The following is a 14434-nucleotide window of genomic DNA, read 5'->3' on the forward strand; positions in this document are numbered from 1 at the left end:
GGTTTATGTGTGATTTAATGGATTAATTAGGCAATTAATCCATTAATTGGTTAATCAACACATTTTTGGAATAAATATTTTGGGGGTTATGTAATTTATATGGGATGTTTTGAAGGTTATGAAATAATTACCTTGTTGAAAATATAGGATGAGGATGGATGAAATAACTTTGAACTTGTTACCTATTTTTCGGCACTTTTGATTTGGTTGAAGGATGATTGCCTGCTGCTTGCGCGTAGGAATCCCGTTGTACCTCAAGGGTATTTTTGTCATCTTTTATCCAAAAATCCACGTGTCGCCTTGTGATTATTTTTGGCTCTACAAAAACTGCATAAATCTGCACAACCCCAAGCTTGTTTCTTACCATGAAATCTAACCCTTCCGCATGCCACTTAATTATTTTCCTCCAAATTACGAAAGCATGTAAAAACATATAATATTGCATATATGTAGATGTAGTTGCAAGTTATACAGCGTTAATTTTGTACTAATATGATCATAGAAATAATTAAATATTTATTTTTTGCTTTGAATTTTCTACAGACGACAAGCCAAAATGGGGGAGGTGACTTGTGTATAATTCCTAATCTATTCTTAATTTGGGAATTGTCTTGGTCAAACCCATATTCAAAACTAATGAAAATAACTTGAAAACTTTGAGTTTTAATCAAAATGATAAAAAAATGTTGTAAGTGAATAGTATCATAAGTGACTTTTTGGAGTAAAAATGTCATTTTCGTTAAAAGTTAACAGTATCGGAAATATTTCGTTAAAACTCCCTTATAAATACCTACCTACATCTAGAGATAGGCCATATACATACAAACTAAGAACAATTTCCATTCAAAATATATGCTACAAATGGCAATTCCAAGGCTTCCACATATCTTACAGCTTTCAGTTCTTTTGGTTCTATCTACTTCATGGGCAACTTCAGCTTCAGCTGATCCTGAGAACTTTGTTCATTGCCTTCTAAACCATTCCCAAACTTCTCACCCAATTGCCCCAGCAATTTACTCTCCCAAAAATGCTTCCTACTCATCCGTTTTGGAATTTTACATCCAAAACCTCCGATTCAACACATCTACAACCCGAAAACCCTTCCTCATCCTCACTGCATTGCATGAGTCCCACGTGCAAATATCCGTTGTTTGTGCCCAGATCCATAACTTGCAAATGAAGATTAGAAGTGGAGGCCATGATTACGAGGGTGTATCGTACGTGGCTGTAGTTCCATTCTTCATCCTCGACATGTTTAATCTTCGGTCCATCCACGTAGACATCAAATCCAAAACTGCATGGGTCCAGGCGGGGGCTACTCTTGGTGAAGTTTCCTATAGAATTGCCGAGAAAAGCAAAACCCATGGCTTTCCCGCTGGTGTTGGCCCTACAGTTGGCGTTGGAGGCCACTTCAGTGGCGGTGGATATGGTAATATGATGAGAAAGTACGGCTTGTCAGTTGACAACATAGTTGATGCACAACTTGTGAATGTGCATGGTGAACTTCTTGACCGAAAATCGATGGGAGAAGACCTTTTTTGGGCCATTACAGGAGGTGGAGGAGCCAGCTTTGGAGTTGTGATCGCGTATAAAATTAATCTTGTACGCGTTCCAGAAATAGTTACTGTTTTCAAGGTTCCGAGAACCCTGGAACAAAATGCGACAGACATTGTCTACCGTTGGCAATATATCGCGGATAAACTTGACGATGACTTGTTCATCAGGCTTACCATGGGTGTTGTAAATGGTACTAGTTCAAATAGTAGTGGAGAAAACAATAAGACTTTTACGGCTTCATTTATTGCCATGTTTCTCGGAGACTCTGAGAGGCTCCTTTCAATCATGGACAAGAGCTTCCCTGAATTGCGTTTGACGCAATCTGATTGCACCGAAATGAGCTGGGCTCAATCTATGCTTTTCTGGTCGATATTGCCAACTGGGTCAGCTACTGAAGCTTTGCTTAATAGAACACAAGTGCGACGCTTTTTCAAGAGAAAGTCAGACTATGTCAAAAAACCAATTCCAAAAACTGGTTTGAAGTGGATTTTTAAGAAAATGATTGAGCTTGAGAAACCAAGGTTGACCTTTAACCCCTACGGCGGAAAAATGAGTGAGATATCGGCGTCGGCAACTCCATTTCCTCATAGAGCTGGGAATCTTTGGAAGGTTCAGTATGCAACAGACTGGGACATACCGGGGACCGAGGCATCAGATCATCATATTGAATTCACAAGAAAGCTCCACATGTACATGACTCCTTTTGTTTCCAAAAATCCAAGGGAAGCCTTTTACAACTACAAGGATCTTGACATTGGGATCAACCATAATGCTAATGGCATGTCAAGCTATTTGGAGGGGAGAGTTTATGGCATTAAGTACTTCAAGCATAACTTTGATAGGTTGGTGAATGTGAAGACCAAGGTCGATCCTGGTAATTTCTTTAGGAATGAACAAAGTATCCCTACTCTTCCACACTAAAGATGAAATAGTTATAACTAGCATTGTGATTGACTTGGTCATTGTTTAGCTCGTTTGTTATGTTTTTTTTAATGGATATCTTTAATATTGTTTGTAAAATAAAAAATTGTACTCTATGTTTTAATCAGCCAAAGAAATAAAAAAGAAGAAAGATATTCACTAGTACAAAAAACAGTTTGCGCGACACATGTACCTTCTTTGTGCAAAGTCAAAAAACGTTGCCTGAAAATTAGCCCAATGAAATCTTCGTCTCACGCAAAGCTAGTGAAACTAGGGTTTGCACGACGAAAGTGTAACTTGCATGATGCAAAAGATCTTTGCGCGACGAAGGTGTAACTTGTGTCGCACAAAAGTCTTTGCGCAACACAGGTACTTGTGTCGCTCAAACTCTTTTTTTTTTCTTTTTTTTACAAATTTTTTTTAAATTTTTTTTAAATTTTTTAATTAAATTATAAACAATAATTAATAAACCAAGAAAATGTATTTAATTATAAAATAGGGTAAATTACATAGTAGCCCCTCATGTTTGAGGTCTATTACAACCTCATACAACATCTTTAAAACATTTCACTTTCATACCTCAAGTACTATTTTATTTCAAAATAATACATCCGTTACATTTTCCATCTATTGATCTGTTAAGTGCTGACGTGGCTGCCAAATGTGTGCCATGTGGCAAAAATAATAATTTTTTTTTTTATTTTTTGAAAAATTTGAATCTTCTTAAAAAAAAAAAAAAAAAAGCAAAAGCAAAAGCTGAACCCCCCTTCCCCTCCACACACACCCACACACAAAAACCCAAAAACTTACACACCCCCTCTCCTAGACGACCCACCTCACCCCACCTCGCAGAGGCCCTTCCCGTCGCGGCACGACTACCCTCCCCCCCCGCGACGATAAGCTTCGGCGATGACAAGCTCTCGCGAACCTTGCCCTCGGCGACAAGCTCCTGTCGTCGAGCCACCTCCCTCTGCGGTCTGCGGTTCGTGGTCCTACGATAAGGAGTACGTGCTGAAGAGGAACTTTAGGGCTAGGGTTCTCAAGGCTGGGATGCCAGGTCGTCCTCACTCCAGAGCTTCAAGGAATGGTGGTTGCTGTCCCTAAGGTCAAACTCTTGGATTTATGTGTATGAATTGAGAAAATTGTTGTTTAATTTCATGATTTGAATATGTTGGAATGTTGTGGGTGAGGTTACAGATAAGAGAAGGGAGAAAAATGGTGGGGGTGAAGAGGAGAAAAGGCTCGGGGAAGGTGGGGGTGGGGTGGGTTTTTGGATGGGAGGGGAGGAGAAGAGAGTGGAGGAGAGGGAGGTGGTTAGGAGGGAGAAGAGGGGTAGGGAGAGGTTGCGGTGGTGGTTCTGCGTTTTCTAAGTTTTGGTTTTTTTTTTGTTTGTTTTGTTTTTTTAAGAAGATTCAGATTTTTCAAAAAAAAAAATTATTATTTTTGCCACGTGGCACACATTTGGCAGCCACGTCAGCACTTAACGGATCAATGGATGGAAAGTGTAACGGAGGTATTATTTTGAAATAAAATAGTACTTGAGGTATGAAAGTGCAATGTTTTAAAGATGTTGTATGAGATTGTAATAGACCTCAAACCTGAGGGGCTATTATGTAATTTATCCTATAAAATATATGAAAATGTACATACAAGATGTCTACAACAACAACAACAAAGCCTTTTCCCACTAAGTGGGGTCGGCTATATGAATCCTAGAACGCCATTGCGCTCGGTTCTGTGTCATGTCCTCCGTTAAATCCAAGTACTTTAAGTCTTTTCTTAGAGTCTCTTCCAAAGTTTTCTTAGGTCTTCCTCTACCCCTTCGGCCCTGAACCTCTATCCCGTAGTCGCATCTTCTAACCGAAGCGTTAGTAGGCCTTCTTTGCACATGTCCAAACCACCGTAACCGATTTTCTCTCAGCTTTCCTTCAATTTCGGCTACTCCTACTTTACCTCGGATATCCTCATTCCTAATCTTATCATTTCTCGTGTGCCCACACATCCAACGAAGCATCCTCATCTCCGCTACACCCATTTTATGTATGTGTTGATGCTTCACCGCCCAACATTCTGTGCCATACAGCATCGCCGGCCTTATTGCCGTCCTATAAACTTTTCCCTTGAGCTTCAGTGGCATACGACGGTTACACAACACGCCGGATGCACTCTTCCACTTCATCCATCCAGCTTGTATTATATGGTTGAGATCTCCATCTAATTCTCCGTTCTTTTGCAATATAGATCCTAGGTAGCGAAAGCAGTCGTTCTTTGGTATTTCCTGATCTTCGATCCTTACCCTTAACTCATTTTGGCCTCTATTTGCACTGAACTTGCACTCCATATATTCTGTCTTTGATCGACTTAGGTGAAGACCTTTAGATTCCAACACTTCTCTCCAAAGGTTAAGCTTCACATTTACCCCTTCCTGAGTTTCATCTATCAACACTATATCGTCTGCGAAAAGCATACACCAAGGAATATCATCTTGAATATGTCTTGTTAACTCATCCATTACCAACGCAAAAAGGTTAGGACTTAAGGATGAGCCTTGATGTAATCCTATAGTTATGGGGAAGCTTTCGGTTTGTCCTTCATGAGTTCTTACGACAGTCTTTGCTCCATCATACATATCCTTTATAACTTGGATATATGCTACTCGTACTCATTTCTTCTCTAAAATCCTCGAAAGAATGTCTCTTGGGACCCTATCATACGCTTTCTCCAAATCTATAAAGACCATGTGTAAATCCTTTTTCCCATCTCTATATCTTTCCATCAATCTTCGTAAGAGATAGATTGCCTCCATGGTTGAGCGCCCTGGCATGAACCCGAATTGGTTGTCCGAAACCCGTGTCTCTTGCCTCAATCTATGCTCAATAACTCTCTCCCAGAGCTTCATTGTATGACTCATTAGCTTAATACCCCTATAGTTCATGCAATTTTGTACGTCGCCCTTATTCTTGTAGATAGGCACCAAAGTGCTCTTTCGCCACTGATTTGGCATCTTCTTCGTGTTCAAAATCTTATTGAAAAGGTCAGTGAGCCATGCTATACCTGTCTCTCCCAAGACTTTCCACACTTCGATCGGTATATCATCTGGGCCCACTGTTTTTCTATGCTTCATTTTTTTCAAAGCTACAACCACTATTTCCTTCCTGATTCAACGGTAAAATGAGTAGTTTATACACTCTTCTGAGTTACTCAACTCCCCTAAAGAAGTACTCATTTCATGTCTTTCATTGAAAAGATTATGAAAATAACCTCTCCATCTGTCTTTGACCGCGTTCTCTGTAGCAAGAACCTTTCCATTCTCATCCTTGATGCACCTCACTTGGTTTAGGTCCTTTGTCTTCTTTTCCCTTGCTCTAGCTAGTTTATAGATATCCAACTCCCCTTGTTTGGTATCTAGTCGCTTATACATATCGTCATAAGCCGTTAACTTAGCTTCTCTCACAGCTTTCTTCGCCTCTTGCTTCGCTCTTCTATACCTTTCACAATTTTCATCGGTCTTATCCTTGTACATACAAGATGTATGAACATAAAAAAAAAACTACAAGGTAGAGCAAGATCAGGTGCTAACATCAGGATTTGGAGGCCAGACATCTGTAAGGCCCGTAAGATCATACTCATCTTATCGTCCTGGGTCGAAAACTGGGCTTCCCGGGTCGCAATCTTACCTTTTAGGATGAGAAAAAGGAAGAGAAACCACATGAGGTATGTGATAAAAAGACAGAGGAAGTAGCTAGAGAGAATGAGAAGGAAGCGGAAGAAGGCGAGGAGGTGAAGAAATCGGAAGATGGTTGTGAAGTAGTAGACAAGGATATCTCTCTTTGGGGAGTGCCACTTTTCCTGGGTAAGGGTTTTGAGGGCATTGATGTTGTTTTCTTGAAGTTCTTAAGGGCTAGGGAGTTCAAGGTTAATGAGGCTTTTGAGATGCTGAAGAAAACCCTTCAATGGCGGAAGGAGTCCAAGATCGATTCGATTTTGGATGAGGATGTCTGTGCCGATCTGAGCTTTGCCGCTTACTTGAACGGCGTTGATCGCGAAGGCCACCCCGTTTGCTACAACATTTTTGGGGTTTTCGACAACGAGGAGCTCTATCAGATGACTTTTGGAAATGAGGAGAATGGAGGGCAATTCCTAAGGTGGAGGCTCCAGCTGATGGAGAAGAGCGTACAGAAGCTTGATCTGAGGCCTGGTGGTGTCACTTCTCTGCTTCAGATCAACGACCTCAAGAACTCTCCCGGTCCGGTGAAGAAGGAGCTCCGGATTGCCACAAAGCAAGCTGTTGGGCTTCTGCAGGACAACTACCATGAGTTGGTTGCCAAAAAGGTAAGTCTTTTTTCACATTTTCGCTTCAGAAATCGAATTTATTTGCGATTATTTAGCATGACTTGGATAGAATTTTGACGGGTTTTATATGGTTTATGATGATCTGCAGATCTTCATAAATGTTCCTTTCTGGTATTATGCACTTAATGCATTGCTATCTCCTTTCTTGACTCAAAGAACCAAGAGCAAGTTCGTCGTTGCTCGCCCCGCGAAGGTCACTGAAACCCTTCTCAAGTAAGTGATTTCCCTGACTTTTTATACGTTGCTGAATTTAACGGCACGATGTGCGCTGAAATATCTAAGAGAACTTGACGGTGTATCTGAACCGCTTAAAAGGCAATGTATATAGTATAGGGGAATGTTTTGATATTATCTGATGCTTACACAAATGAGCTGTGATTGTCCACAACAGGTACATTCCAACTCAGGAGATACCTGCTCAGTACGGTGGTTTCAAGAGGGACAACGACAGCGAGTTTTCTGCCGAAGATGGCGCTGATTTATGTTTTGTTAGATTGTTTTTCCTCATGAGCTTTTCTATAAATCGATAATTTTAATGGTGTTTGATAGCAGGTTTGTAGCACATTACTGTGGGACTTGACTGTTTTAGGATGGGAAGTGAATTACAAGGAGGAATTTGTTCCAACTGATGAGGGGTCGTACACCATTATTGTTCAGAAGAAGAAGAAAATGGGGTCTAACGAAAGCCCAATTCGCAACACTCTCCGAAGAAACGAACCCGGGAAGGTTGTCCTGACAATCGAGAACAATTCGCGCAAGAAGAAGAAGGTTCTGTACCGGTACAAGGCCAAGAAGTGCTCCACCTTATGAGAGAAAGAGTTGAACCGCAAAAGGTTGCAACAACAACAACAACAAAGCCTTTTCCCACTAAGTGGGGTTGGCTATATGAATCCTAGAATGCCATTGCGCTCGGTTTCGTGTCATGTCCTCCGTTAGATCCAAGTACTCTAGGTCTTTTCTTAGGGTCTCTTCCAAAGTTTTCCTAGGTCTTCCTCTACCCCTTCGGCCCTGAACCTCTGTCCCGTAGTCACATCTTCGAACTGGAGTGTCAGTAGACCTTCTTTGCACATGTTCAAACCACTGTAACCGATTTTCTCTCATCTTTCCTTCAATTTCGGCTACTCCTACTTTACCTCGGATATCCTCATTCCTAATATTATCCTTTCTCGTGTGCCCACACATCCAACAAAGCATCCTCATCTTTGCTACACCCATTTTGTGTACGTGTTGATGCTTCACCGCCCAACATTCTGTGCCATTCGGGGTCTCTATCTAATTCTCCGTTCTTTTGCAAGATAAATCCTAGGAAGCGAAAATGGTCACTCTTTGGTATTTCCGTGTCTCATGTCCTCACCCCTAACTCATTTTGGCATCCATTTGCACTAAACTTGCACTCTATATATTCTGTCTTTGATCGGCTTAGGCGAAGACCTATAGATTCCAACATTTCTCTCCAAAGGTTAAGCTTCGCATTTACCCCTTCCTGAGTTTCATCTATCAACACTATATCGTCTGCGAAGGCATACACCAAGGAATATCATCTTGAATATGTCCTGTTAACTCATTCATTACCAATGCAAAAAGGTAAGGACTTAAGGATTGTTGATGCACAAAATCAGTGAGGACTTTGGTGCAACAGAAAGTATTTAAGTTTGTGACCTTCGCTAGATTGCTCTGGTCATTAGTGTGGATAAGTATGTAAAAGGATAGAGATAGGAAAGCAAAACACAAGATGTACGTGGTTTACCCAGATTGGCTACGTCCACGGAGTAGAGGAGTTCTCATTAATTGTGAAGGGTTTACACATAGGTTCAAGCTCTCCTTTAGTGAGAACAAGTGAATGATTTAGTACAAATGATCTTCTCTGGGAGTACTCTTCCTCCATCCAGGGGTGGTATCTTTAACCGGTGGAGATGCACAAGGTAATGTATCAATTTCACTTGAAGCTTACTTGTAGTTTCAGGCTTGGTCAAGCGCGATACAAACCATGTAGTAAGAGTCCCCCAAGTCGCCGAGTTAGGAGATCTGCTGAAAAATGTGGCAGACAAGGTAAACAATCAACGCTCTAAGCAATCAGTCCCAGATCAGAAGTTTGATTTCGAGTTCCGGCTGATTGTTCTCATTCTCCCTATCTTGCAGGCATCATGAAGGATAAAGAGAAGAAAAAGGAGGAGAGATGATATGAGATACTTTTGCTTTTGAAGAAGTAACTTTCCACATGCTTATTCTTGAACTTGGTTGGAGGGTTTTATGGTTTCCTCCAGAGTATAAGGCCGACTGAAGAATTTGAGGGTCAAAACAAGTCCATCAAATCTAGAGTACGTTCGACCCTGATGATATGGGATACTTTTGCTGTTACGCTTGTCTCCACATGCTTCCTTGTATCCTTCTCACTTGCCCTATTTGTTTCTCAGGCAGATGTGGTATCTTCTCTGGAAGCATAAGATGTTGAAGATGAGTACTCGAGAGCAATGCCAGGTAAGTAATCAGGTAAGGGGTTCCAGGCAGTCAGTTCCTGACTGGAAGCTTGATTCCAAGTGCTGACTGATTGCTCTATTTCTCCTTGTCTTGCAGGTAAGAACAATGCCAAAGGAAAAGATAAGGAAAAAGCATGATATGGGATACTCTTGCTTTTAACCCTGATGATATGAGATATTCTTGCTCTGGTGTAGCTTGTTTGCAGAGGTATTATCAGGGGGAAAGAAGGATGAGTATTTCGAGAGGCTTTGTTGGGAGTGCCCTATCAGATATGAGGAAGGGTTGAGCATTTTTGCAGGTCTGCCTGTCCGTTGGGGATGGAGGTCGACATATATAGGAGTCTCCCTAACAACAAGTAGTAAGGCTATTCCTTTACTCTTCTTGGTCATAGCCATGTAGTGGGAGCTTCAAGCTTCACGTGTTTTAACTTTGTCAGAGTACTTTGAAAAAGTAGTCCTGTCGGGGATCTGGCTCTCGAGATTCGGAGAACGGTGCCTCTTCGATTTTTGAGAAAGCAATCCTACTGGGAGTCTGGTTCTTGAGGTCATAGCAATGTAGTGGGAGCTGCAAGCTTTATGTGTTTTAACTTTGTCAGAGCACTTTGAAAAAGTGGTCTGTGGTATCTGGAAAGCTGATGTTGCGTGTGAAGATTACAGACAAGCTTTATCCAAGGAAATCTGGCTCTTGCGTGTCACGTGCTTTCTACTTCACCAGAAATCTTCGACAGATTGCCCGTAATTTTCGTAAAGCTGAGTGTGTATGTGACGGGTACTGACAAGGCTGAAAAAGTAGGTGCCTCTTCGATTTCTGAGATCGGCCATCGTGGTTTCTGAGCAAGCCCAGCTTTTGAGAAAGCAAGCGCTGCTTCGATTTCTGAGATCAACTCCTCGACAAATTGCCCGTGATTTCTGCAAAGCTAGGTGTGCATGTGGCTGATGTTGCGTGTGGAAAGTGGTGCCTCTTCAATTTTTGAACCAACGGCCATGTTGCTCTTTCTTTGCTATTCTTTTACCCATCTTGGTCATAGCAATGTAGTGGGAGCTGCAAGCTTCACGTGTCTAAACTTTGTCAGAGATCTTTGGTAAAGTTATCTGTGGTACCCATGAGCTGATGTTGCGTGTGCCTCTTCGATTTTTGAACCAACGTCCATGTTGCGTGTCACGTGCTTTCTACTTCACCAGAAATCTTCGACAGATTGCCCGTAATTTCCGCAAAGTTGAGTGTGCATGTAACAGGTACTGACAAGGCTGAAAAAGTGGGTGCCTCTTCGATTTCTGAGATCGGCCCTCGTGGTTTCTGAGCAGGCGCAACTTTTGAGAAAGCAAGCGCCGCTTAGATTTCTGAGATCAGCTCATCGACAAATTGCCCGTGATTTCTGCAAAGCTAAGTGTGCATTCTTCGATTTCTGAGCAGGCTCATCTTCTGATAAAGCAGACGCCTCTTCTGAGAAAGCAGGTGCCTCTTCGATTTCTGAAGCTCCGTCGCGTGCTGCTTTTTATAGAGGTATGCATTACGTTTCAAAGCACACTTGCATTGCCACATGTAGAAATTCCCTTCTTGCACTTCTGAAATCTTGATTTGTCTGACCTATTCTTTAACACCTCAGGAAAATGGCTGGCCTCTCTGACCGTCGTTTTGACTTGAACTTTGGTGAAGAGGTGGACATACCTTCTCAAGACAACATATGGCGCCCATCCTTCATATCTCCTACTGGTCCTTTTACCGTTGGGGATTCGGTGATGAAGAATGATATGACCGCTGCGGTGGTGGCCAGGAACCTTGTCACTCCCAAAGATAACAGACTACTTTCCAAATGGTCTGATGAGTTGGCTGTTAAGGATTCTCTGGCTCTCAGTGTGCAGTGTGCAGGTTCTGTGTCTAATATGGCCCAACGCCTATTTGCTCGAACCCGTCAAGTTGAATCATTGGCGGCTGAAGTGATGAGTCTCAAACAGGAGATTAGAGGGCTCAAGCATGAGAATAAACAGTTGCACATGCTCGCACATGACTATGCTACAAACATGAAGAGGAAGATTGACCAGATGCAGGAATCTGATGGTCAGATTTTACTTGATTATCAAAGGTTTGTGGGTTTGTTCCAAAGGCATTTGCCTTCGTCTTCTAGGGCTGTACCGTGTAATGAAGCTCCAAATGATCAACCTCCGATGCTTCCTCCTTCTAAGGTTCTGTCCAGTACTGAGGCTCCGAATGATCACCCTCTGGTGCCTTCTCTTTCTGGGGCTCTACCGACTGCTGAGACTTCTCCTAAGCAACCTTTGTGAAGGCTCCCTCTTGTTTGTTTATTTTGGCTCATGTACATGTACATAGTTGTAACTTATCAGAGATATCAATAAATAAACTATGCTTCATTTCAACGTATTGTGTTAAATACACCAATGCCTTCTGCACTAAGTTCTTTGAATTTTTTCTTTTGTTGAAGCTTGTATGTTGAAGCTTTGTGAGTGAAGCATGTAGGTTGAGGTAGGGTTCCCTTAATTTCCCGAGTGAGGAAAACTTCTCGGTTGAAGACTTGAAAAATCCAAGTCACTGAGTGGGGTCGGCTATATGAATCCTAGAACGCCATTGTGCTCGGTCCTGTGTCATGTCCGCCGTTAGATCTAAGTACTCTAAGTCTTTTCTTAGAACGTTATCTTACATTGCCAAAATCGTCAATTTTTTTGTTCAGAACGTTGTTAAGTTTTGGAAGACATAAGTAAAAGAATGGGGAGTAGAAAAAGAAAAAACAGAAGACCAAAATCGTCAATTGGATTCATATAGGACTGAAGAAGAACTAAAAGAGCTTGAAATGTGATAGCTTAAAGGATTTAGGAATTTTGTGTTCAAAGGCTCTGACTTCGAATCCAATTGAAGGGGAAGTGGAATCCGTTGAATCCGTCTACGGTGGTTTGCATAGTTTAATTTTGCGTTTTGGTAATTTTAAGGGTATATTAGTATTTTTATGTCAACTTTTGGTTATAATTATCATAAATTTAAAAGGGTGACTATAATTCTATATGAGGTACAAATTGTGGTTATTTTTCCAAATACAAAACAGTTGAACTCTCAGTTAACCAAGAGCACTGGGATGGAGCCTACTCTAGCCGAAGGGTGGCTTTGCTGCCTAACTCAATAATTTAATGTATGTTAAAGCAATGAAACGTATATTGAAGTAAGAAATGAATGACAACTTTTAAATTTTGTTTACACTGAAGAAATTAAACGTACTAGTCATGAATAAACATTAAGATTAGAAAGATTAGGTTTCTTTTCTGACTAATCCATTTTTTACCTTTAATTTGGACCAAATTTGATAGTTTTTCTACAATAGCAGAATATCTTAACCAAATTGCACATCATGTCTTTGTGAGTCTTCCCGACCCCGACCTTGGAAAGAATGGACTGTTGTGGCGAAGCCCTTAGTTGGTTCTTTAGAAAGAAAAAAAAAGGATTGCACATCATGAAGGTCTAATACGTAGACCAAAATAGGATCATACAAGAAGTATACAGAGGCTGCAACCGATATACTTTTCACATTGGGTGCGCGTCTGCTGTTATAGAATTCTAGTCTACAATGACAACCTCACCACTTGAACTGGGTTGAATCCTACCATCGATCCCATATGTAATGTGATGAAATTGAGGTTTCACCATAAAATCAATTGGTAATATAGGGAGTAGCCCAAGACCATATAAGCATATAGCAAACCTTGTCCTTCACCGATGTGGGACAACTCTCAACACGCCCCCGCACGTGTGGCAGATTTTCAAGCCTACACGTGGACAACAACTGGGTGACGTGGAGCGCGTGTGGCCGTTTGGCTTCACACGAGGACAACTTGGCTCTGATACCATGATGAAATTGAGGTTCTACCATAAAACCAATTGGCAATATGGAGAGTAGCCCAAGACTATATAAGCACATAGCAAATCTTGTCCCTAACCAATGTGGGATAACTCTCAACATGATGAAATTGAGGTTCCACCATAAAACCAATTGGCAATATGGAGAGCAGCCCAAGACCATATAAACACATAGCAAACCTTGTCCCTTACCGATGTGGGATAATTCTCAACACGCCCTCGCACATGTGGCGGATTTTCAAGCCTACACGTAGACAACAATTGGGTGACGTGGAGCGCGTGTGGCTGTTTGACTTCACACGAGGACAACCCGCTTTGATACCATGATGAAATTGAGGTTCCACCATAAAACCAATTGGCAATATGAGGAGTAGCCCAATACCATATAAGCACATAGCAAACCTTGTCCCTCACTAATGTGGGACAACTCTCAACATAATGAACCAATTTTGGTACAATTTAGAAAATGATTGACTATTAGAAAAAACTTGACTAACTGCAAATTTGTACGTGCCTTTATATTGTTTTGAGGTATTTGTTGATTTGTTTCTCGAACTTGTAAGGAAAAGTTAGTTTGTTTTCATGAGCTTTAATTTTAGCCAATTACTCAGAACTTTTATAATTGACCAATCTTCTCCCTTAACTTTAATTTTAGCCGATTATCCACTTGAACTTTTATAATTGGCCAATTTCCCCCCTAAACTTCAATTTTAGTCGATTACCCCACTTGAACTTTTATAATTAGCTAATTTTTCCCATAAACTTTAATTTTATAATTGCAAAAAAGGTAATTTCATTCTAATTGGTTTTTTCTTTTTCTTCTCTTCCGCTAGTTCAACATACACTTTTTGTTTGAATTTTAGGATGGAAGTTAAAGTGAGAGAGGAAAATGACCAATTATATAAGTTTAGTGGAATAATCGGCTAAAATTAAAATTAAAGGAATAAATTGACCAATTATAAAACTTTATGAGTAAACTAAATTCAAAATATTAGAAAAAAAATTGACAACTCTTTACAAGTTCAGAAGAGGAGAAGAGAAATCTGCTAGTACCTCTGTTGTTTATTATTCACGTTCAAATCTAGAAAGAAGAAATTATTTTGTTGCGGAAAGAAGTTGCATGGTGGAAAATTCCATTTCATACTATTTTCCGTATGTCTATATAAAGTTTGATGGAAGGGAGTCTGTGGCTACTTTTATTGAAAAATAACGCGGAGGATGCAGCCATTTCGGCAGCCACAAAGATTATTTCGTCCTCACCACA

The 14434-nt window shown here is 40.9% G+C and overlaps 2 protein-coding genes across 2 annotated transcripts; both read left to right on the top strand.

Annotated features, from left to right (window-relative positions):
• The first annotated feature begins 828 nt into the window (after positions 1–828).
• On the top strand, positions 829–2605 carry LOC103420533 (berberine bridge enzyme-like 8). The gene has a single exon (XM_008358593.4). The coding sequence runs from the start codon at positions 853–855 to the stop codon at positions 2476–2478; it is 1626 nt and encodes a 541-aa protein (XP_008356815.2). The 5' UTR covers positions 829–852; the 3' UTR covers positions 2479–2605.
• Positions 2606–3387: 782 nt separating this feature from the next.
• LOC103454507 (patellin-4-like) lies at positions 3388–7641 on the top strand. Its single transcript, XM_070821937.1, has 6 exons — positions 3388–3574; positions 3676–3788; positions 6163–6810; positions 6920–7044; positions 7223–7319; positions 7384–7641. Exons 1-6 carry the CDS (start codon positions 3388–3390, stop codon positions 7639–7641), a joined length of 1428 nt encoding a protein of 475 aa, XP_070678038.1.
• The last annotated feature ends 6793 nt before the right edge of the window (positions 7642–14434 follow it).

This window comes from Malus domestica, chromosome 05 (genome assembly GCF_042453785.1).
Source record: "Malus domestica chromosome 05, GDT2T_hap1".
NCBI lineage: Eukaryota > Viridiplantae > Streptophyta > Magnoliopsida > Rosales > Rosaceae > Malus > Malus domestica.

What these genes read in the sequence shown, in the direction of transcription:
- LOC103420533 (XM_008358593.4), top strand. Translation starts at nt 853, where the DNA reads ATGCTACAAATGGCAATTCCAAGGCTTCCACATATCTTACAGCTTTCA.
- LOC103454507 (XM_070821937.1), top strand. Translation starts at nt 3,388, where the DNA reads ATGACAAGCTCTCGCGAACCTTGCCCTCGGCGACAAGCTCCTGTCGTC. An exon ending in TTCAAGGAATGGTGGTTGCT is followed by an intron (nt 3,575 to 3,675) that starts GTCCCTAAGGTC and finishes GTGAGGTTACAG; the next exon opens with ATAAGAGAAGGGAGAAAAAT. An exon ending in ATGAGTTGGTTGCCAAAAAG is followed by an intron (nt 6,811 to 6,919) that starts GTAAGTCTTTTT and finishes GATGATCTGCAG; the next exon opens with ATCTTCATAAATGTTCCTTT.